Source organism: Netta rufina (assembly GCF_964035555.1).
Source record: "Netta rufina genome assembly, chromosome: 5".
NCBI classification, from domain to species: domain Eukaryota; kingdom Metazoa; phylum Chordata; class Aves; order Anseriformes; family Anatidae; genus Netta; species Netta rufina.
The window spans coordinates 27904919-27928065 of NC_140128.1; the positions used below are offsets into that span (position 1 = coordinate 27904919).

The 23147-nt window shown below is 42.0% G+C and overlaps 2 protein-coding genes across 2 annotated transcripts in view; one reads left to right on the forward strand and one right to left on the reverse strand.

Moving 5' to 3' along the window:
- The first annotated feature begins 774 nt into the window (after positions 1 to 774).
- On the forward strand, positions 775 to 7710 carry PIGH (phosphatidylinositol glycan anchor biosynthesis class H). Its single transcript, XM_084287349.1, has 4 exons — positions 775 to 1013; positions 2539 to 2748; positions 4811 to 4894; positions 7068 to 7710. The coding sequence occupies exons 1-4, from the start codon at positions 792 to 794 to the stop codon at positions 7167 to 7169; spliced, it is 618 nt and encodes a 205-aa protein (XP_084143475.1). The 5' UTR covers positions 775 to 791; the 3' UTR covers positions 7170 to 7710.
- A 5881-nt stretch (positions 7711 to 13591) lies between these two features.
- PLEKHH1 (pleckstrin homology, MyTH4 and FERM domain containing H1) overlaps positions 13592 to 23147 on the reverse strand; it is a gene marked incomplete at its 3' end in the record, with an annotated part of 41204 nt that continues 31648 nt past the window's right edge. Inside the window, exons 20-28 of the mRNA XM_084288355.1 lie at positions 22939 to 23116; positions 22367 to 22522; positions 20382 to 20482; positions 18753 to 18894; positions 17693 to 17835; positions 16486 to 16615; positions 14761 to 14847; positions 14085 to 14231; positions 13592 to 13768 (exon numbers count right to left, since the gene is read on the reverse strand). Coding sequence (XP_084144481.1) covers positions 13592 to 13768; positions 14085 to 14231; positions 14761 to 14847; positions 16486 to 16615; positions 17693 to 17835; positions 18753 to 18894; positions 20382 to 20482; positions 22367 to 22522; positions 22939 to 23116 — 1261 coding nt within the window. The remainder of the gene's footprint in view (positions 13769 to 14084; positions 14232 to 14760; positions 14848 to 16485; positions 16616 to 17692; positions 17836 to 18752; positions 18895 to 20381; positions 20483 to 22366; positions 22523 to 22938; positions 23117 to 23147) is intronic.

The window sequence follows — 23147 nt, forward strand, 5'->3', positions numbered from 1 at the left end:
TGACCAGCCCGACCAGCGACCACCCCCACTGTCTCCCTCCCTCTCACGCCGGCCTTGCTGCCCCCAGGAAGGCGAGGGACCGGGTCTGTGTGCAGCACCCCCTGATCCCAGGGCACCCTGTGTGCAGCGCCTTGAACCACAGCATCCTTAAGGCTGGAAAAGGCCTCCAAGGTCAGCTGGTCCGGCCACCACCCACTGACCCATCTCCCCAGCACCATGTCCAACCTTTCCTTAAACGCCCCCAAGGACACCTGTGAGGAGAGCTAGGGGCACGCTCAGTGGCCTGGGGTGGGGCAGGCAGCACAGGTTTGGAAATCACCGCCCTGCAGCTCTGCATCAGGGCCAGGCGAAGCACCTGAGGTGTAACTGCAAAGCAGTGAGAGCACCGTGCAGGGTCAGTAAGTCTTTGTACGCAAAGCCAAGCCTCCAATTCCTTGTGTGCTGAGATGGCAAGGACCCAGAAAGCACTGCTTTAAGCTCCTGAGAAAGCATCACTGAACAATAAATAAATAAATAAATAAAGCCTGTATGTAAGGATGGCACGGACAAAAACGGACAGGGCAACGTCTGTGTATCAGGAATGTTAAGGGCCATAGGTGACCCCCCCGCCCGCTTCACGGCGGTGTGGTGGCCCGGGAGCCCCGCGGCCCGGAGGTGCCGGGAGGTGCGGGCGAGGCGCCCGCTGGCGGCGCTGCGGGGCCGGGCGCTGCCCGCCGCCTCTCCCCGCCCCTTCCTTTCCCTTCCCTTCTCCCCGGCCCCTCCGCGCCGGCGGAAGCGGGGCGCACCGCGGCATGGAGGCGGGCAGCTGCGGGCCGCCGCCTGGGTGCCCCCCTGGCGTGGAGGAGCGGCCGTTCCGCTCGGCCTCGGGGGAGCCCCTGGCGCTGCGGCGCCGGCAGCACAGCGCCTCCTGCCGGGAGCTGGCGCTGCGCCGGCCCCGCCTGCAGCTCCGCTCCCTCAGCGCCGTCACCTCCGCCGTCTGGCTGGCGGCCTACGGCGTCTTCGTGCTCAGCGAGGTACGAGGCCGGTAGAGGAGGGGAGGTGCTGGGGGAGGCGAGCGAGCGCCAGGTGGACGGCCTGGGGTTGTGCTGAGGGAGCCAAACCGCTGCGCCGCCGCCTCTCGTTGCTGTCGGTCTGACCGTGGCAGCACATACTGCAGAAGCAGCCGAGAAACTCTCAAGTGCTGGCTCCGGTGCCAGATCCATATTATTTGACCCATATTAGCACAGAAGGACCAACTGCCAGGCGTAGACCTGTTGGTTAAACTCAGTAGTCTGACTCAAAAAGCTTGACTGTGACCAACACTATGGCACTTCTGTTTTCTCAATAATCTTCTCAGGAATGAAGGCAGGGATGGAGACATGAGTCATGTGGCAGTAATTCTGATATGAAGAGGTGGTTCGCTATTCTCTAACAGGAAGTGAAGCTGTTTTCAAGTCTTGTTACAAAAACACACATCCCAGAGGTTACCAACCACCACCTTCCTCCTTGGTTTTACATGTGCTCATGAATCTCATATGCAACTACAGTCCTTCCTTTCTGCCAGGAAACGAGATCTGAATGTCTGTTTCTCTGTGGATTTCAATGCCTGTGATTCGTTACTGCCTTTTTTCCATGGTGACAAACCTTGGGAGAAATTCTGTATCCTTTCTCTTTGAATGTGGACGTGGCATTTTTACCTTACATGGTGATACAGGCACAGCTCGAGTGGTAGAGCTGTGCAGTTCTGGTCCTTTAGGAAGTGTCAGTTTCAACTTCAGTCCATAGGTATGTGGCCTTGAGCTCTCGCAAACCTGTTCCAGAAATAGGTTGCAGATTGAGGATCCTTAGGATTTATTACCAGGTCTTCAGATGGCTTACAGTTGCTGACCTACTGATGAAAGATGACTAGGAAACTTACATAGCATTAGATTTACATATTATTTTATGAAACAGCAGTCCAAAGACAAAAGACAATTTGTACTTAGACAAAGGACAGGAGAAAGCAGATATCCTCTGGCTTGGTATTTAAGGCAGGAAGAGAGAGAAAGTTTTAACAAGTTTAGACTCACAGTATATTAGAAGAAAACTTGGATCTCCTACGTAGGCCTAGGCTAGTGCTTTTGGTAAAAGATTCTTCTTCCCTTCTGAGATGCCATCCTTAGTTCCAGTAAACATTTAACAACATTTCTCTGTCAGTGACGTTATCACTATAGCTGTTTGTATAATATGCTGTCATTGCTTTATATAATTGCTTTGGGTTGAGATTTTTGTGCTAGCTTTACAAGGGAATAATTTCTTCTTGCTGATTTCAATTTCAGCTCCCAGTTCTTTCAGACTATTTCATGAAGACTGATGTTTAGTGATGTAAATCTCATTACACATATAGCAACCAGCCTTTTGAATAAACAGACTCACCTACATAAAACCTGCTTTGTAAATGTAGCCTTAATATTATGTTTTACTATGCAGTGTGGTGGTTTTTTGTTTGTTCATTGTGTTTTGTCTAAAGCCACATAATTGTAAAACCAAAGTTCTGTCTTTGCTTGGCTTGTGTTACAGAATAGTATGGTGCTTTCTGCTGCTATATTCATCACGCTGATTGGCCTGATCATCTACCTGCACTTTGTGAAAATTGACCAGGAATCTCTGTTGGTCATTGGCTCACTTGGCATTCAGTTGACTTCATCCTATGCTTCAGGGAAGGAGAGCACAACCTTCATTGAGATGAGTCGAGTCAAGGATGTGGTTATCAACGAAGCCATCTATATGGTAATCAGTGTTTCTTGTGTATCTGTGGGCCCACTCACATCAAGTGTATTTTCACAAGAGTGGTTTATCAGGGCAATTAAACATAGCAGCATCCATAGCTTTACTGACATCAGGAGCTTTGATTCAGATTTCTCTCTTTATTCTATCATCTTTTCTCCTGCCTTTAAAGGAAAACTTCAGCAAGTAGCCTCAACAAGTCAAATCCATCCCTGAGATAATGCCACTGGCACTGAGCTAGTCATTTTAGTTCTTTGTATTATATTGTACTGATGCTGATGCCTAACGCTGATGCCTAATTTTATAGCAGTCTAGAGGGAGGTAAGAAGATAGACAAGAATAAGAGATTATTTTGTCTCATCTTGGGGGCAAACTGCCAGTCTCCTATGGAAGAGCAGACCTTACCCTTTTAGCATGCATGTGTTCTTTTCAGGCTAAAAATTTAGTAGAGAAAGAAAACAACAACAAAAAACAACAAACAAACAAACAAAAACCCCACGGAATTATTTTCTTACTGAGTGAAGGGAGGAGAGCTATACATAAAAATGTGTAGATTTGAGTGTGGCTTGTGGTGACTGGGAAATGGCATATACATTGCACCGAGCTGCTTGCATTGATGGGAAGGTAGAAGGCAGTAATTTGCATAATATGCTGAAGCAGATAGTGATAATCATAAAACCATCTGAGCCTAGAGTCTTCTTCTCCTAGTCTTACCTGGAAAAGAGATGTTTTAACAAAAAAACTTTCCAAAATTGGCTTCATACATCAGCCAATCTGTCAATCCTGTCTGTAATCTAAATGTTTTACTTAGTTGCTTTCTGTTAACAGACTTCTGTAGCTGAAACTGAATTTAAATATAGTCTCTGTCTTCAGATCTGTTTTACTTTCTTCACAATAAATTGCATGTCATAACCAGACAGCGAAATGCACTGAACCCCTTGGATTGGAAGGTGCATTTTGCACAACCACTGTTAACTGTTGAGTAAGTGTTTCTGAAGAACTATAATGAACCACTAAGAAATGTTAGGCAGGAAATCTTAACAGGACTTCAGGCTGCCTGAGTGAGGACACTACTGGATTTCTTTAGAGATCTTTCTTTCAAAAACTAAAAACATTGGATCGTGCCTGGCTTGCAAAAAAAGATGCCAGCCCAAAGTGAGATGTTTCTCCCCCAAAGTATTTTTAGCTACATTTCTTTCTCCTCTGCACTTTCCGAAATCAGTGTTTTTCCAACTAATTTGAGTGAGACCTGTCTTCTTGGAAGTGCAGTCTGGGAAGATCACTTGGAGATTAGCATAGATTCATATAAAGTTTTCTCGCAAAAGGAAACAAAGGTGATGTTGAGCTCCTTTTCTTTCTCTTTATTGGCAAGGGGGCAGAAAAGCCTTTGCACTTATTTCATTTTTTTTTGTTTGTTTGTTTAAGACTTGCTGGGCTGCACTATCATCATTGTTTTGTTCAAATACAGTTATGAAGAACTGAGGTCACTCACACTGTCAGTGATGTGTGTGAAGTTGCTGTAGATGAAAATAAATTCTTACTAAGTCCCCACAATCTTCAACATGTTCCAACATTGTGTAACTTCTTAGAAAGGCAAAACAGATAATTAGCAAAATGGTATGCATCAAAAAAAGCATAAGAGAAAAGCATTGTCAGCAGGAATGTGTAGATCCTGTGGTGGCTTTCTTCCCCCCCCCCTACCCCCCCGTATATTTTGTTGTTCTCAAATAGATTTGGGAGAAGAATGGTTTTGGAGAAGGGATGGGTTTTCTGAAAATCTGACTGCTACTTTTACAACTAAAACTGAGAAGTCCGTAGGGCAAAACCATTCTTATATTTTTAAGGCTGAACACAAATAGGAAAAAAAGAGAAGGGGTCTGATTGCAAGCTTCTTCATACATAATTTTGAAGCAAAAATATTTACTCCTGTGAAACACAGATGTTTCTGCCAATTTATCCTTAGAAAATTTTGCACGCTTCGTTCATCCCAATAAGTTGAAACAGGTCCTCTTTCTGTGATAACTCCAGGCACTCTCAAACTTCAATTATTTTGTTTGTCTTGTAGCAAAAAGTTATCTATTACCTGTGCATCCTCCTGAAGGACCCTCAGGATCCTGAGGGAGTATCTGAGGTTGTTCCACTCTTTCAGGTGAGTCTGACTGAATAATGGAGAAATCCAAATCTGTGGCTTGTGTGTGTACCAGATGTCTGCATGTATCTTTGTTCCCATACATGTAGCCGATCACAGTTGCCTTTCCCTGACTGGTGGGTCTTAGAGCAGTGTGCAGCGTGTGGTATTACAAATCTCACAGAACGAAGTACCAGGGAAAGAACAGGGAGCTGCTCTCCATGCAAAGAACAGAGAGCTGTCTAATTCTGAACCTAACCAGCAGCGTGCGTGAACTAGAAGTCTGGCTCACATATGGTACTGAGGACTTGCACAGCTTCTTATGCATTCTCATGCTCGGTGTTACCTTCGTAGCTGTAGCACTGTGCTGTAGTTGATTTTTCTCTCAGCTCTCTGTGCCAAAAGATCTCATAAAAACCTCCTTGGTTTACAATAACTTCCCCTATCACACTCATTGACAAAGATCACAGTACAAGCTGTGAGCAATTTGCTTAATGTATAATAACTTGTTTGCTTTACCGTTACCGTCTTCCCTTTCTCTTCTCTTGCTAACCTGTTCTGACTGTTCATAATCCCATTTTTGGGATGGAATTTCTTTCTGCCTGTGTGTGCCTAACACAACAGTCCCCTGGTCCTTGAGGGGCAGTAAGCTGTACAGATGTACCTCACATCTTAGACTGCTGATGTTGTGTTTATAGCCCCTCCTGTCCTTCTTAATTTGCCCACTGCTGGTGAATATCAGCTCATAGTCCACATCCAGCTTATGACTGGATGCAGTTAGTCTTCAGTTAAATACTTACAGGTGCAAATGGACTGATCCATTGATTAGTGCTGCTAACTCAGTCCAACAGTTGTGAAGATATTTCCTAACGATAGATAGTATAAATTTCACACAGAGCCAACGGAGTAAAACGGATTTGCTGAAAGTCTACAACCAATGAATTCCAGGCATTCAGGAACCTGGTTTTCATTATACATGCTCCTTTTCAGCTCCAGAAGGACTGCCTGACACTAGTGTGTTTTTTTATTATTATTATTTATTTATTTTTCCCTAGCTCAACTCTGAACAGTGTTATATCCCTGGCAGTATCTTAATATTGGCAGAGTTGTTACCACCAGCAAAGGAGGTACAGAAAGCTGCGTCAGTTTGCAGTTCATTAACTGTCAGTAATTCTCACTTTAAAGTGCAAGTTAGAACGTTACTTAGTCTTGAAGGAGCAGTAATTAGTAACTTTATCGCATCTCCTTTGTTGGGTTTTTGTTCCTCTAAGGTACGTCAGCCTTCAAAAGTACAATTTGCCGTGTCACTGAGCCCAGGAGCACTTCTGTGCTGAGTTGACCTATTGTTCTCTTAAGCAACACTTGCAAGGAGAGGCATTTGGTGGACTTTACACATTAGTGCTGTTTTGGGAGCTCAAAAGTCATGGGACCATAGGGACTGTGGGCCTGGGAAACTTTCACCTCTTTGTTGGTTTTAATCTGGTCCAGGTTAGAAGTGATGAAAAACCATTATACTTTGACCACCATTCCCTTGTTTGTGTGAACTGATGTTCTCAGTTAACCTTCAGTTGTCCTCTTGCTGACAGTACTAGCAGAGGCCAAGGGCCAGGTGTCTAAGCTCCCTGTCCTGAAGGTAGATTTTTGAGGAGTAGGTCTTTTAGAGTGATGGATTAGTGCACAGAAATCTACTGTTTTGTAGGTCTCCAGAGGGAGTACAGCCTTGTAGATAGGTTAGTGGGTTGGAAGGTGTGGATTACCTTCCATACTGTCACTGTATGTTATGAGTTGAGAAAGGAAGTGATTTCTGATTTGGTGAGAGACTGAGGCTAACTGCAGAATGGTGCTGCATGTTTTGACCCGACAGCTTCAGGGACTGGCATTTTTTTTATCATAGAGCACGTGTGGCTTGTGCAATGGCTTTGCATTTCTTTATCAACGGCTTACATCAAACATCTCCTGGAATTTGATGAATTCTCAATGAACATGTAAAAAGGAAATCTATTCTCTGTTGTCTTAAGGTGAGATAATAAAGCTAATCAACTATAGATAGCTTGCTGTTGCTTTCCTTCTACATGCATGCTTCTGATTTTCAGCTTTGTGTCAGCTGTCCCCACATTCTTTTATCTGCCTGACAAATCTCACTGTTTTACAACCGGTTCAGAGCCTGTTCTCTGTTGTTTGATGTGATTTCTAGAGCTCCCAGCCACGTCTGGACTGCTTAATGGAAGTGTACAAAAGTTGTCAAGAAATCCTGGATCAGAGGAAAGAAGCTCCACAATCAAGTGGAATAAAGTAATACAAAATAATCAAGGTGGAAAACTTGCTGCAGGACTTGGACAGATGCATGCAAAGCAAGCAACACTGACCCATGGCTTTTTAAAATTAGAGGTTTACGATGTGGTGCAGCAGTAAAATGACATTATAGGTAAGAGTCTGCACAGACTCACAGAGCTGTTATAGGAGGTGCCAGCTCAGGCACACAAGTGAACCTTGAAATTGGCTGCTGTGAAGAAAGGTGAGCAGAACTCTCTGGAAAATAAATATGGCAATGGGAGGCAAGAATATCCATCAAATGTTTAAATTTCTGTGGATCTGAGCATTCTGATAAACACATGGTGTAACCTTGACCAGACTGACACAAACGTGGGCTTTTTTTTTTTTTAAATCCTTTCTTTGAAAAAAGCATATACCAGTCTAGAATATCAAAACTGAAGGGTGGGCCAGCACAGTAACTTCCTGATCAACAGGGGAATTTCAGAAAGAAAATGGCAGAAAATTAAAATACACTGTTGCATTCAATTATGTTTATGGAAATAAACATAGGAGAGCATACTGTGGTTTCTTCAGGGATCTGCTTGAAAGAGTCCCATGGGATAGGACCCTAGAGAGAAGAGGGGACCAGGAAAGCTGATCAATATTCAAGGATCACCTCCTCCAAGCACAAGAATAGGCCATCCCATCCCAACAAGCAGGAAGTCAAGCAAAAATGCCAGGAGGCCTGCATGGATGAACAACTGCTCCCAGCAAAATTCAAACACCAGAAGGTGGAAGCAGGGAGAGGCAGGTATCCTAGGAAGAATATAGAGACACTGTCCGAGCATGCAGAGATGTGGTTAGGAAAGCCAAAGCCTATGTGGAGTTGAATCTATTTAGGAATGTCAGAGACAGCAAAAAGAAAACCAGGAAACATGGGCCCACTGCTGAGTGGCGCAGGGGCAGGGTAACGCCAGGCCATGGAAAAGAAGGGTGCTGAGTGCCTTCACCTCAGTCTGTACTAGCAAGATCAGCCTTCAGGAATGCCAGGCTCCAGATATCAGGACAGAAGGAAGACTTACCCTTGGTGGAAGAGGATAAGTTTAGATAAACACTTAAGCAACCTAGACACATGTAAGTCCATGGGACCTGATGGGAGGCACCCACAAGTGCTGAGGGTGTTTGCTCATGACACACAGCTGTGAGGAGTGGCTGTTATGCCAGAGGTTTGTGCTGCCAACCAGAGGGACCTGGACAGGCTGGAGAGATGGGCACACAGGAACCTCCTGTAGTTCAACAAAGGGAAGTGCAAAGTCCTGCACCCAGGGAGGAATAACCCCATGCCATTCCTCCCCGTACATGCTGGGGCTGACCAGCTGGAAAGCAGCTTTGTAGAAAAGGACCTGGGGGTCCTTATGGACACCGAGTGAACAGGAGCCAGCAACATGGCCTTGCCACAAAACAAAAAAGGCTAACAATGTGCTGGGCTGCGTGAGGAGGAGTGTAGCCAGCAGGTCACGGGAGGGCATCTCTGCCCTCTCCTCAGCACTGGTGAGGCCATACCTGGGGTGTTCCATCCACTGCTGGGTACCCAGTGTATGGACGTACTGGAGGGAGACGAGTAAAGGCCATGATTGTTACGGGGCTGGAGCGTGTGAGGAAAGGCTGCAAGAGCTGGGGCTGGTCAGCCTGGAAAAGGCTCAGGAAGGGAATCCTATCAGCATATACAAGTGTATATATCTGAAGGGAGAGTGTAAAGAAGATGGAGCCAGGCTTTTTCAGTGGTGCTCTGTGACAGAATACAAGGCAATGGGAACAAACTGAAACACAAGTGGTTCCACCTGAGTATCAGGAACATTTTTATTGTGTGGGTGGCTGAGCCCTGGCACAGGCTGTTCAGAGAGGTGCTGGAGTCTCTTGGAGATCTCCAAAAGCCACCTGGACGTGGCCCTGGGCACGCTGCTCTGGGTGGCCCTGCCTGAGCAGGGCTTGGACCAGGTGGGCTCCAGGGGCCCTGCCAGCCTCAGCCAACAGGGTATCAGATTGCTTTGAGATGATGAGGAAAATATGTTGTTGAAAATTATAATGCTGACTATGTGAATAAAGTAGCTTCACTGAGACTAACTTGATGTTGGAATATTCTTCTTAGTTGATGATTTAAAAGTTACTCTAACTTTCAACTGGTATTTTTCTATCCTTTTTTTTTTTTTTTCTACGACTCCATAGTGATGTAACTGAGGCAATAGAAATGTTGGAAAAACAAGAGCTAAACCAGCAAGCTGGCAGGAGCCTTGGGCTTGTGCTTAATCTGCATACAGTGCTGTGCTATAGGTGTGCACATAATGTAGAATTAAAATGTGGTGATGCATCATCACGTAGTGTTGTAGAGAGAAGGTGATTTTGTTATTTTTATTTTTTTTACTGTGCCTTGAAGTTTTAAAGATACAGGTTAGCTCTTATCACTGGAGTATTTTGGTTGTCAAAGTGAAGGGCAGCAGCTTTGGGAGGCATCACTGGCTTTTGGTAACCCTGTCTAGCTACTTACTTTTTTTGTTCGTTTTTGTTTCTCACAAATGCTTTAAATGTTGGAGTTTGCCATAATTTTAAGTCCAGTTCTGCTGTAACACAAAGTTGTTGGGGGTGGGCTGAGTGTTCTCTCTCTGAAATTAGTGAAGCTGTACCCTGATGCAAACTGGTTGCAAGTCCTGGCAGAACTGGGGAAGCTGAGTGCTGGGGCAGGAGCAGAAACCAGCTCTCAGCAACAGCAGCAGGCCCCAGGAATGTGACTACAGTAGAGGTCCTGTGACTAACACTCCTGTACTAACACTACTTAGAGCTAGGTACAGAGCTGCTCAGGGGCCTGGTTTGGGCAGGTTGTGTTTCTTCATGGGGAGGGAAGGAGGAAATGGTAAAGAACCTCGAAGAGCATTACAGCAGCAGGAAGATGTGCTGAGCAGTGGGGAAAAGGTGTCAGAAGAGAAATAAGTCTTGGGCCTGAGAGTGTGCTGGGAACATTGCCTACACTGCAAAAATCCCACAAAGTCCTGTGAGTACAGAAGAAATGCAGGTGGAGCTGTATCACAGAAGTCTGGAAGATTGCTTTAGCCATCACTGGAAGGACTGGGCATCCTGTACCCATGGGAGTGTGCTTCAGTGATCTGCTACAGCTGCGAGTCAGACAATGAACAGAGAGAACCAAGGACTTAGAGTATGGCAGGTGTGCACCAGGTATGTGTCCGGATACCAAACACAGGTTTTGCCCACATTTGTTTACATCAGGGCTACTTTGGCTTTTGAGATAAAGAGTTTCTTTCAATCTCAGAAGAAATACAACTTAATTAATGATAATTGCTTTTTATTAAGTACAGAAATCTCACAGTATCTCCAAGACAGTCTCACACACACACAGCAGTTAGGAAAACAAAGGCTTCAGTCATCTTGCTCTATACTGTAGCAATAATCATTGCCAAAAGCATCGATTAAAATAAAAACCATTTTCCCTATCAAAGAATCATACAAAATAGATACCTACACAGGTTTTTGTTTGTTTTAGAGTCAGGTAAGCTATAAATAGGAGGTATTGGAGTGGGGTGGTCCCTGAAATACTCAAGTATTAATGAAGGTTTGTAAGAAAGGAAGAAAAAAAGTTCCATATGCCATAGTTGTAAATTTAAAGTGCAATTATGGCAGAAAATAATGAATTTCATGACAGCTCTTGCTTATTCAACATCTCTGCTCCCTGTTTGCCCTGACACAAGTCCCTGAGGCTGTGAATGTTAGCAGCACAAGGTAAGTACAGCCTCTGAACAATGAACTGGAGGCTTTCATGCCTTGAGCATCCTCAGAACGACTGACAATGAGTTGAGTTCAGCTCATTCTGAGGCAGCTCTATTACTGGCAGGACATAAGAAGCAGGCTGCCAAACACACCTCCACATCCCGGAGGAATTGTTTGTTGTATGTGACTATGTAAGGAGAAAGAAAGCTATTTTTATTCAAACTTGTGTATCTATACTAAGATACAGAGAAAATGAGAATATAAACTACTGACTACTCTATGAGGATTTATTGTCACTTAGAAGTATCTAAGGAGAAAAAAAAAAAGACTAAGACAATACCTTCACAACATTATTTTTGGCTCAGAAAGCTTCTACCCTTTTCAGTAAATTCAAGGGATGGTCCTTAAATTCATGACAAGTGGGTATATTACAGTATGTGCAAATAGGTCTCTGTATACATAATCTGTTTCAAGTCTGTTTCCACAAACCACTTTTGTTGTTTGTTTTGCTGATAAGAGATTGTTTAGAATGATTTTGTCTGCCCCATGTTCTTCTAATTTGTGGCTTTGTACCCGCCATAAGTTTGAAACAAAAACTTCTTGCAGTATCAGCCCCACTGCGTGCATTACTTGGATATTTGAGGGTTGGTGGCAAGTACTAGGAAGTTAAAAACACTGGTATGGTTGGTTTGTTCATTTGTGACTGGCTTTGGTTTGCCATTGCTGAATTCTTTATAATGGTTGGATTCACACTGTTTTAATTTGGGAAGTTGCCCATGAATGCATAATTATTATGAAGTTACACATGGTACTTTTGAAAGGGCAGTTCTTCCTTAGCTTTGTAGAAGACTCATCAAAATAGTCGAACTCAAGCCAGATTTAGAGTTCTCAAGAGGCATGGCTGTTTTTCTTTCGTTTGTTTAAAATCCATTAGGCTTCCCAATCAGCACAAAGTCCTTTTGAAACAGATCAAAAAACACTCCTTTGGAAAATGTGAAGAACAGTATTTGAGTGTTTATTTGCTATCTACCTCCTCCTTGACCTGGTAGCATGAAGGAAGCAGGAGTTTTAAAGGAACAGCTTCTGTGAAGTAAGAAGGGCAGAGAGGGTTTGAGAAGGTCTGTTCCAGTTGCTGAAAGACAGGTAAAACAGCAAGGTTTGCTTGCCTTGTCTTCCTTTGTCTGAGATCATGTGCAGTTTTCAAACACATCCCAAAGCATCTGTAACGGTGATTAAGGGAAAGTCTGGACATGCATGTTAGAGGAGCACGTGACACATTCAGCCCTGCGGCAGAGATCTGACACTTAGAACAGCGTCAGCTGTCGAAACACATCCATTCTGCAGAAGCTAGGGCATCGTCTGACACTGTTCCAGTCCCAATTGTTCTGAGACTTCAACATGCAAAGATGTCAGCTTTTCACCTTTATAAAGTTAAGGTTGAAAAAATTCTTATGTACCACTGAACTCTGTACTCCCTAGTTCAGGTCTTAAAATCACCCTTGACATGCATCAGAAGTCTTTTTGTCAGTTTAGTTCCTAATCCCTCTCAACAGCTTCTTCCTTTCTTTCATGTCTGGGGCAAGGACTTGGAAAGTCTCTGTCTTTGAATTTTGGCATCAGTTTCAGGGAGGAGTCAATGTAGCTTTAGGAAAAAATAAATTGTCTTGGTTATGTTAAGCAGTTGCATAAATACAGAGAGCTTTTTTTTTCCCCCAGAAACTACAATAGTTATCTTAATAGTTGTTCTGAGTGGCAGGAGTGAATTTAAACACCAGTCAAAACTATAATATGGCTATTCATAACCAGAGCATAGACATAGCTATGTCTAAACTACTTGGCCATCTATGTCTTATTAATCTTTACACTCTGATAATAGCTTTTTCAGTGTGTGTCTAGTTTATGAGGAATTGATAGGCAACTCCTTATACAGGTAATAATCAGCAGGATGCACCCTTGTACTGGGTTCATGTCACATGCCACAGTATCCCAAAGCACCTGTTTTTAATTTCAATAGGACTGTGTGCTCAGCCCATTGCAGTTAAATTCAAGCCTACACTACTCAAATCTGCCTTGCAGAGGTTCCAGTCTAATGCAGGTAAAGAGTGAACAAGTTAGTGACTGAGTTAGTGACTGCAAGCAGAAGATTATTGGAAGCAGTGGGAATAATTGAAAGGGGCTGTGATGAGGAAAAGAGGTCACTAGGAGTTTAAGAGCTGGAACTGAAGTTCCATGCATAAGGTGCGGTGCAGCAATCTGAAAGCAGGTGCAAAGCTGAAAATGGGAGGGATCAATGCAAACTGTATGTGCTTGTGAGCAAAGCTGTAACAGCTGGAGATGGAAGAAGAATGGGTGCAAGGGAAGAGCAGGAGATGCAGTGTGACTGGAGCACTGTGCAGCAAAAGGACCTGAGGCGGGACATCTTGGATGGAGTGTGGCACGGAAAAGAAACTCCTGCACAATCCCCAAGATCAACACTTCTGAGGAGGAAGAACACTGCCTCTACGCACACTATGGAACTTTGTCTGTTATTAAGGAAAAAGAATCAGAATCTGCATTAAAACAAGGTGTACAACTGGCAAAATCATAGCAGTCTGCAAGTCAGTACACAGTAGTGTAAAAAAAAAAAAAAAAGAAACAAAAGAAAAATCCACAAACAAAAAAATCTCCAAAGTAATTTGGAATGAACCCTCAGAGCAGGGTGGGCCCCTTAGTGCTTCGAGGCTTGGAAGGAAAAAAGCACCGACTTTCAGTCTCCCAGAGCTTGTTAGCAGGTGTTGCGTTTCGGGAGGGTTGTGCAGAGGGTAGAAGTGAAGCTGTTGAACGGTAGTTAATATAGCTGGCAATAAGAAGTGTTGCTTCAACAATCTAGGGGAAAAAAAGAAAATGATTAACTGTAAGTCAATTAGAGAGAAAAGTGCCCTTTGATTTTTAGAACCTATTGACTGCATAACTTTTGCAAATGGCTGTGTCTCACATGGAGTTGTTCAGTTTTGGATTCAAGGTATGACTTTAAGAGTTGGGTGGAATAAGTCATTTGATTAAAGGTTCCACCTTGCAAGGGTTTTCTTGAATGTACACAGCTTGTGCAGCAGCCAGAAGTACCAGTCCCCAGTGCTTGTACCAAATGCCCACCTGTGATGCTGCCAGCTGCAAAGACACTGATTGTTCATTTTGTAATTACCTTTGGAATTGCCATTGCGAAAAGCAGTTTTTCTGTGCTGTTTTTTCCAGAACTCCTTTCTTTTATTTGACTGACTACAATCATGAAGTCATCTCGACAGCCTCCAAAGGTCAGCACGGAAGAGTATGAATAAGAGAGCTTCAAGTGCTGCAGAAACAGATAGTTGAAAAGAGTAATATTTCTGTAAAAGAAAAAACGGCCACCTCAAACTCATATATTTGCTATTTACGGCAAGAACTTCAGCTCTTCAGCAGCAATAGGTAACTGGCTGTAGAGGTAACAGCTGGCAGAGAAATCTCAAAAGAGAATTGCATTTCTAGGATTTTCCTAGCTTGCTTGATGCCCTGCTGCTTCAGAGCAATGGCGCACACTTTGCTATATCCCAGGTGGTAGTAAAGCACACACCGCTGAGGTTTTGCTGCTGTGGTTGTTTGCTGCCCATCAAAGGGACAGATAGCAGTTTCATGGAACCTTACCTTACACTGTAGCTGTAATTTTCCTTTGTTTATGTAGTGTTAAAACATAGCCCTCACTTCCCTCATTTCTGACTTCTACAAATTAACTTCTGGATCCAGCTGAAGTTAAAGACAAACTTTTACTGACTTTAAGTGGATTCAGGGGAAGATCTTTCTGTGAGAGATGAGTTATTTTCCTTAAACAGTATTTCTCACCATACCATAGTGTTATAATCCAGTATGCTGATACCATCTTCATTCACAGCTATCCAGACTGGACAGTCTTCCAATGAGGAAGGCAAAATAGGCTGGAGAAATAGAAAATAGTAAATGTAAAATTTAAACATTTCTTGTATACCTTAAAGAAGTTTCTGATACAAAACTTGGGTTTTAAGGATAAAATGGATGTGAGAGGATCCTATAGGCTTACATGTGTGGCCTGGTTTGATTTTTAAGATGATTTATTTCAAAATCTGGAATAATATTTTCAGATTGACATAGAGTATGGCGACTAGCAGTACATGAGATGCAACAATGGCAGAGATATTGAGATTAAATGCCATCAGTGTAGTTAGAACTGAAGGTAATGCTAGGACAGTGAGAGAACAGCAGTTGTGTTCTGATCTGGTTCTTACTCTGCTGCTGTCTTTCAGGCAGTGACGCCTGTTGGTTTCCATAGTACCAATGCACATACAGTGCCATCACATCGATGCACTTTTTTTTTCTTACACATTTTGGCAAATGTGCATCAATTATCTGTTAAAGATGAGATATGTGTTATGTCTAAAGACATGAATCTTTCCTGGGAATCTGCTGCTATATGGTTAATGCTGTAGGATTTGTTGTTTAACTATTTTTAACTAATTATATATATATATATTTATATATTTAACTGTTTAACTATTTTTAAACTAATTATAAACTATGGTAGTTATCAGAAATACCAATATTATTTAAACTGTGGGTGGTACTATTCTGTGTTTTGATTCTTTGGTGTCAGTGACCTCAAATACCAATAGCTTCTTCTGCTTTTATTACCGATCATGGAAATAACTATCTTTTTGAAATCTTTTCATTTAATCAAGAAGGTCTGTTACATCATTAGACTTTATTCAATAACTATAATAGCTTTGGCTTCAAAGCAAAAGACATTAACCGTGAACAAGACACTCTCAGGCTTTCAACAGAAAATTCTGCTGGGTTGGGGAGTATGGCTGAGGCTGAGAAGTCTTGTTTCGGCATTAGCATGCTAAGACACTAGTTTAGTCAAGGGTAAGAGGTACAGAGCTTTAGCGTGAAATGGGCTGAGGGATGGTACAAGCTTCTGGAAGAAGCACCCCCCCACACCCTCAATCTGTTTCTTTGCTGTCCTGATGATGCCTGTGGCAGCTTACCCAATGTATGCTTCATTTTTTTCTTTTTCTGCAACAGGACATTAGCAGTGCTAGCTTTTCTCATGTGGCAAGGAAAGCAGCCAGCTCAGTGTCAAGTAAAGAACAGGGCTGAAATATCCATTCTTCTTTCAGCTAGCATCAGCTACATGGTGTGATTTATGGGAGACTACTCCCTTTTTCCTCTCAGTGGTATGTACATTGTATTTTTAAGCTATTGCAGCCTTGATGACCAGAGAAATACCTGCCTGTAGTAAGAGCTTCGGCAAGGGTTTGTAGGAAGAGGTAGTACTTTGGAGTACGATGAACTGATGCAGCCAGAAAAGCTTCAATATCTGTTTATTGAACACTAGCAACCCCTAGTGTCCAGAATGCATTTCTCTTCCTTCTTTCTAAACCGGTGTGGTACTAGAGCTGTTCATTCAGACTAGAGTTTATTTTGAACACTTCCTGAGATAGGAGCATTTTCAATCTGTGTTACTAGATATCATAGATACATCTCTGCTCGAGTTCATTCTTGGGGGGAGAAAAAAAAAAAAAGAGTGTTCCAGTTACCTTAGCAGCAAACATTTTGGTTCCAAAGAGAGGCCATTTGCGGGCTACCGTTAAATAAATACGAACACATTCCGGTGGAGAGCATCCCTGCAGCACCATCCACTTTGTCGCCAGCCTGTCAGCCAGTTGCCTTTCAGAATCCAAGACACAAAACAGCACCATTTACTAAAGTCTTCCAAGGGAATGCGAGTAAAATTATATCAGCTAATAAATGTACCACTCAGGGCTATTCTACACAAATACTATAAATAGGGCTGTTAGCACTGTCAGTTAGGAAGGTTGTACAAAGCTGAGTTTACTTTAGAAGTTCCTCTGCTTCCACAGTCACTTTACCACTGGTTATACTGTAATGTCCAGGAACCCTGGTCACATACTGCTTGTTCACTGGTGTATACACTCAACAACTGAAACTACAAACACTCAGGCAGCTGTTGCAGTAAAATCCTGCCCAACTTTATTCTCATTCAATTATACTCTCACCTTCATCTTAACTTGTCTGTAGTATGCTCTAGATGGAGTAGCAATACACATCAACTCTCTTTTGATTTGGCTCACTAGGGATGGCTTGACAGTTATCTTGCCACACGCATACAGAATTTACTTCCAAGAGAAGGTAACTGCATTAGTTCCACCTCTGCATCTCTTAGTAACTTTGGATCTGGGAGAAACCACTCTCTTTCATTAAAAGAGTTAGAGCTGAGATCCACAACAGCATCTGAATTCTGTATTTGAGTAATTGGGATCACCGCATAGTGTTTGAGAATTTCTAAGTCAGAACATCAAAAAGCCCTGTCAGAATTACTGCATGGCCTGAAGCAGCCCATATGTGCTGGCTTTGCGGCATGATGCAAATAGCATTTGGGTTCAATTGAGTCTTAGAGGAAGGGTAAAATGAAAATTCACAAAGAGAATTCATTTTAGGCTTAGACATGCTGGAATTTGTTGGAACTGGGTTGCATAATCTGGAAGTGAAAGGCTTAAACTTCTTAATTTGGGGAAAGTCAGTTGGTGATTTGGCTTTTTTTTTTTTTATTAGTTAACTACCATTTTATTTTGAAGGAACCTTTTTTCTGACACTTGTGTTGTTTAAGCTTCTACGCTAATATAAACTTAATGAGCTCCTTGAAACTTCTTAAGTATCAAGAGAGAATTTTGCAAGCATAATAAATTGTTTTCAGTGCAGACTTTAAGAGGACAAACAACTTACCTGAGCTGTTCAGGAGCAATGTTTTGCTTGTAGCGTTTGGGGTAGAATTTGTCTAAGACCTGGTGGAGAAGATGCTGCATTTTGGGTTGTGATGTTCCCCCAGGGCTTGAAGATCCTGGTCGATCCAAATCCCCATATTCCACCTAAGACAGCATGTACCGTAAAGTTTGTAGTACAACAGAACTGTGGGGTTTTTAGTGCAATAGATCATTCCACAGGTTCCCATACTGCTATCTACTGTTTTAACTAGTCATGCAAAACAACATCAGGCTGGGGAATTTTGTCTGCAGTATTTACAACAATAAGTGTACAACAGAGCAACTATGGGAGACATGACTGCTCAAGGAATTCTTTACTGATCTAAGAAAAAGCAAAACAAGATCTGGGCTAGCTACATGTAGGAAGACACTTCTGTATAACTGCCAAGCTTTTGGGGTTTGTTCTCAATTAGCCAATTAAAACAACACCCTACTTGTAAATAGTATGGACAATGTTCCCAACTTCTTCATCTCTTTTCACATCATTTTAACAAATGCAACAATTGGTTTCAGCTCAGTAAAAAATGATTATGCTGTTTATCATGCCCACAACTCATACAATGCGTTTTATGTGGTAAAATGCTAAATGTAAGCCTGGAGGTCTAATGGAAAATTCTACAAAATGCTGTTTCTTGAATAATAATAAGAGGCTATTGGCAGTGCAATGGTGAAAGCTTTTACTATTAAACAGACTTCTAATAGGCAATACTATTTCCATATCTTTACTAAGGCACTAATCAGAGCAGTTCTGGGGAGAGTCCAGCCCCATCGTGTTTTCCAATACTTTTCTTCAGAAGGAAAGAAGAAGATGTTCCACAGGAAATTTCCTTACAGCAAAAGGTGTTCTACTGATACAGCTATGCTGGTGTGATGCGTTTGGCACAGTACACCTCAGACCGTATTTTTGGTAAGAAATATCACTCTTGGTGTAAAAGATAGCTGCTTACTCAAAGACATTCAGCATACAGCTGTACTCTCTAGAGGACCAAGAAACAATGACTTCTGCCCGTAATAATGCTCACCTGAGCCATCAGAGCAACCATTTCCAGAGCTAATTCTTTATTAACAGGAAACCTTCCACTGGCTATTTCATTGCTGACTTGGAAGGCCAGCAGCAACCGCTCCCGGTCTGTCTCACCCTTGGCTTGGCTCCGAAAATACAGCCTAAAAAGTAGAGGATTATAGGTGATTAGTGTCTGTCTGTCCCCATCAAGCACAGACAGGCAATATTTAAGAGATGGCCTTCTCTGCTTATCACAGAATACAGAACTTTCTCTGCTCTAAGGCAAGAATTGTACAAACTTCTACATGGTGGCCTTGCAGACTTGTTATTTTTTTTTACCAACTCTGTTTTGAGTGCTTACTCTGAGATTGTTATTTAAAAAAATTGTTTTAGCGGGAAATAAGAAACCCAATTAGCAGGCTTTATTGAAAAAAAAATCTACTAGGAAGCTTTGATTTTTCTCTTTACGCTCAATTTCTTTGACCTGGTACAGCAAGATGACTAATGCAGGCTGAAAATACGAGCAGGGGGAATGCTTCCCCAAACCATTCCTCATGCATGCCTATTACAGTCCATACCATCTACTTCAAATATCATTTTAAAGCTACACCTATGATGATATATTCCACAGTGCCACACAAGATACTAATTCTAGCGGTTCAGTTAATTATTTTATGTCAATTCAAAACTCACAACACCATTAGGACCAAAGTGACCTTACACATCTTATCAGAGTCCTTGCAGTTAGAACAGACCAACCTTGGAAAGACCTTATCAAAATATCCTTGCTGTACAGTCTAAGCACATTCCAGTCAAACAAAATAATATTGCAAAGGTTCACTCCTGAAAAAATACTTTTGAGTCAAAAGCAATAATTTCTGCTTCAAAGCTCACAGAAGCTTATTTTCACCACTACTGTCACCAAAATCTTCATGTGTTCAATGCAAAACTTTGTGGCTTTTTAATCTAGGGGGAGGAGGGTTGTTTCGCCTCCAAACAGAATTCACAGGCAGAAAGCCATTACTAGTTCTCATGCACAGCTCTCCATTCACTTTACTTCAGAATTCCTGTTTCTAATATAAATGATGAACTTGTTCCAGTTTTAGCTTTATACCTGTGTCTCATGGTTTCCTCCTCTGTTATCTCTCATCATCTAGATTGAACATTTATCTCTTTCTTTATAAAGTCTAGGCACTGCTACTACATGTCTCCTCAAAGTTCTTGCCATTTAGAGTGTTGTTCTTGTATCCTTTTCAACTTCATAATTCCTTGCTTAATTGCAAGTTTCATTTTCACTGGTGATTATTCCCCCAGGTTTCTCTTGCTCTCACCTAACACATGTTATTTAATTACATTTTAGGATCTAGACAAATGACATTGTGCCAAGTAGCTAGTTTTTAGCCCATTTTAATTCTGTTCCTCTATTGCAAAGTGCTTTGGGTTTTACCTCTAGACCATATACCCTCTTGTATACACATACCACACATAGACAAAAGTCACTGCATCTCATGTAGGATCTGACATCATCTTAGCTAAAATACTTTTGGCACTAACAGTACTATAAATTACCAGCCATCTACAGAGACATATGTGGTCTACGAGTGTTTAATTAACAGCAGTAGCGAGGCCAACAAAGGAAGCACAATACCTGTTCTTATAGGTCAATTTCACAATTCTTGTGCCACCTTCGTATTTCCCAGGGTGCAATTCTTTTAAGGCTTGTTCCCATTTGGAAATGACATCACAGATCTTTAAAAAATATTATGGAGAAAGGAAAGACAAACAGGTGAAACGTGCAGTCAAGGCTTGAGGGGAAGGTGAAAAAAGTACTGTGGAACATAGAAGATAAAGAAATAGATGGGATCAGCATAAACACAGCCAAGAGTGACAAAATGATTCATTTTTCTATTAAGTAGTATATAAAAATTAAAGCTTTGCAACAGAAACCTCCATCACTAGATCTGCAGGGGGACATCTGTGAGTGAATTCTGGCCTGGTACCAACTCTGTGGTTATGCCTGCATTAGCATGTCATGTAGCCCAGGAGGAGCAGATCTGCACAGTGAGACAGCTGTTCCTAAGACCTTCAGCCCACAGTATGTGAGATTTTCCTTTGGACTAGCTTTAGTCTGATCAAATAGCCCGAAAGCCCGTTACGTTGGATCACATCTTCCAGCTCATGTTTTGTGTGAAAAAAATCCAGTTCGTGCTAAAACACCTCCACAATGTGAACCAAAGCATAGTTAATAGGAAAGATTTTTTGCCTCAAAAGTGCCCTGCTGAGCCTACCAAAAACAGTCATATATGTTCTGAATGGCAGCTGTATGCATACTTGGCTGAACGAAGCCCTTGGGTGTGAATGTCCAAATTCTGGGAACATTTGGATTTAGATTCCAACTTCATACGTCACACATATTCGTAGTAACAACATGGTTAAACTCTTTGGTTCCATTCAGATTCTCTAGGTTATTCCGGTTCTTTCACAGTTGATCTCATAAAGGTCCCTAGTTCTCTTTCGATGGCATCTCAATAAAAAAAATGTAAACATAAGAAGCTACATGAAATACATAATCAGATATCCTATCTTCTCTTAAGAAGCTGTTGAAATTGCCTTGGCGAGTAAATAATAACCTGTTAATAACGACTAAAAGCAATGCTTCTGCTTGTCTCAGATTCTTTCATTTACTCTAATATCTCCCAAACAGTGGTTCAGTTACCAGGAAAGCGCCAGATCATCTGATCTGTAACAGGCCATGAAAGCAAAGTGTATCATTTTAAGCTACTTGTAGCTTCCTCTTCAAACCATCTAATTTAAAGTTATTGGCATCTTCTCCCTGTGTTGCCGAATGTGAAATTTTACACTGTGTAAAGGTGAATTTTTATGTCCCTTGTAGATATCAGGGTCTATTTAAAGTCATCACTGCCACTATTTCTCCATCAATGCTGTATAACAAATTCCTCTCCCAAGTTAGTACCAAAATTTGATGTGTCTCATTCACAGCCACTAGTCCACATACTTAAGGCAGTCACCCAGCTGCAGCCTGAGTAAAAATCTCCACATGAAAGATGCATTAATACTTTAACCGCTTTCCCTTTTCCTTTGATCTAGGCACTCCTCTCTTTTAAAGTGAAGGCACACTCAGTAGAGCTTTTTCCCCTAAGAACACTCATCAACAAGAAAAGCCAGAGTTATTTGGAGATAGCAAGGAGAAAGATACTTAATAATCCAATAGATAAGATTTAAACAGACGTGCCAAGAGATCCACGGCCTAACATAAATTTGTCTCAATTAGGAGTGTCACCCTTGATGTTAGTTGTGATATCTGATCATGCTAGCTAGCTCAGTCATGTTTTATTTTTGTGGTTGAGACAAATTAAACTTTAATATGTGCTAAAATCTGAGTTAGAGCCTTTAAAAAAAAAATACCAATTTATCACCTATTAAAACAGAACGTGCTTTGTCTTAACTAGGATCTGAGATAAGATATTAATATCTCATCTCTAAATACTAATCTGGATAGGCAAGACCCACATGCATTTGATCTTTTTCATCTGCATTAAGAAAAATTTAGTAGTCATTTAGCAGCTCTTCAAAGATGTATGCTACATGTAGCAAAGGAAGAAAAAAAATTACCTTTATGTTGCCCTGCAAACAGTGTTCCAAATCCCTGCCAGAAGGATCATCTGTGAACAGAGAAAATCCCATGTGGGATGGTTTTCTCATTCCCGTCTCCTGGTTCAACCGCTGGATGAATTCATCAACTGTTGAGGAGCCATCAAAACCTACAACCTGCGATGCAATAGGAGCTAATTGAGTATAACTTTCAAAAAGCATGACATTGATGAGTATCACGACTAATGAAGCTTGGTTTTCTACAGAGTGGTGTCTCACAATTTACCATAAGTGACTACATGCATATTGTCTCCTTTCACATTACATTCTTTCTCACACCAAGACACTTGCAATGACTCTTCTTTCTTCCCAGCTACCTTTTCTTCCTCTGACTTGTATGGCTGGGACTGGATTCCTTTGATTTTATTAAGAAGAATGGCTAAAATGGCAAGGAGGAGGAATAGTGTCTCTCTCTAAAAGTCTGATACGTATAAACACTATAAACACTATGGTATATTATGCTATCTGCTCACGTGAAGGAGGCAGGTTAAGGCCCTCTAGTGCCCAGAAGGAAGGCAGCTGCAGTGGCTCACCTGGTAGGTTCCATTCATAAAGTGCACTGGGATGCTGAAGGGCAGTGAGTGGTGGTAGGGATTTCTCAGCAGGATGGACACAATCTCCATCCGTGAGGGCTTGGCTTCTCGCTCACCAGTCTGCACAGTGCGGTCCACTGATCTCTGGCAGTAGATGGCATACTTGCCTATTTCACTCCTAAGCAATGAGATGGAGATAAGTCACAAAC

Bases quoted from the DNA above. Each gene is read 5' to 3' on its own strand.
- PIGH (XM_084287349.1), top strand. From the start codon at position 792: ATGGAGGCGGGCAGCTGCGGGCCGCCGCCTGGGTGCCCCCCTGGCGTG. The intron at 1,014-2,538 runs GTACGAGGCCGG...CTTGTGTTACAG, and splicing joins GCGTCTTCGTGCTCAGCGAG to AATAGTATGGTGCTTTCTGC. The intron at 2,749-4,810 runs GTAATCAGTGTT...TTTGTCTTGTAG, and splicing joins TCAACGAAGCCATCTATATG to CAAAAAGTTATCTATTACCT.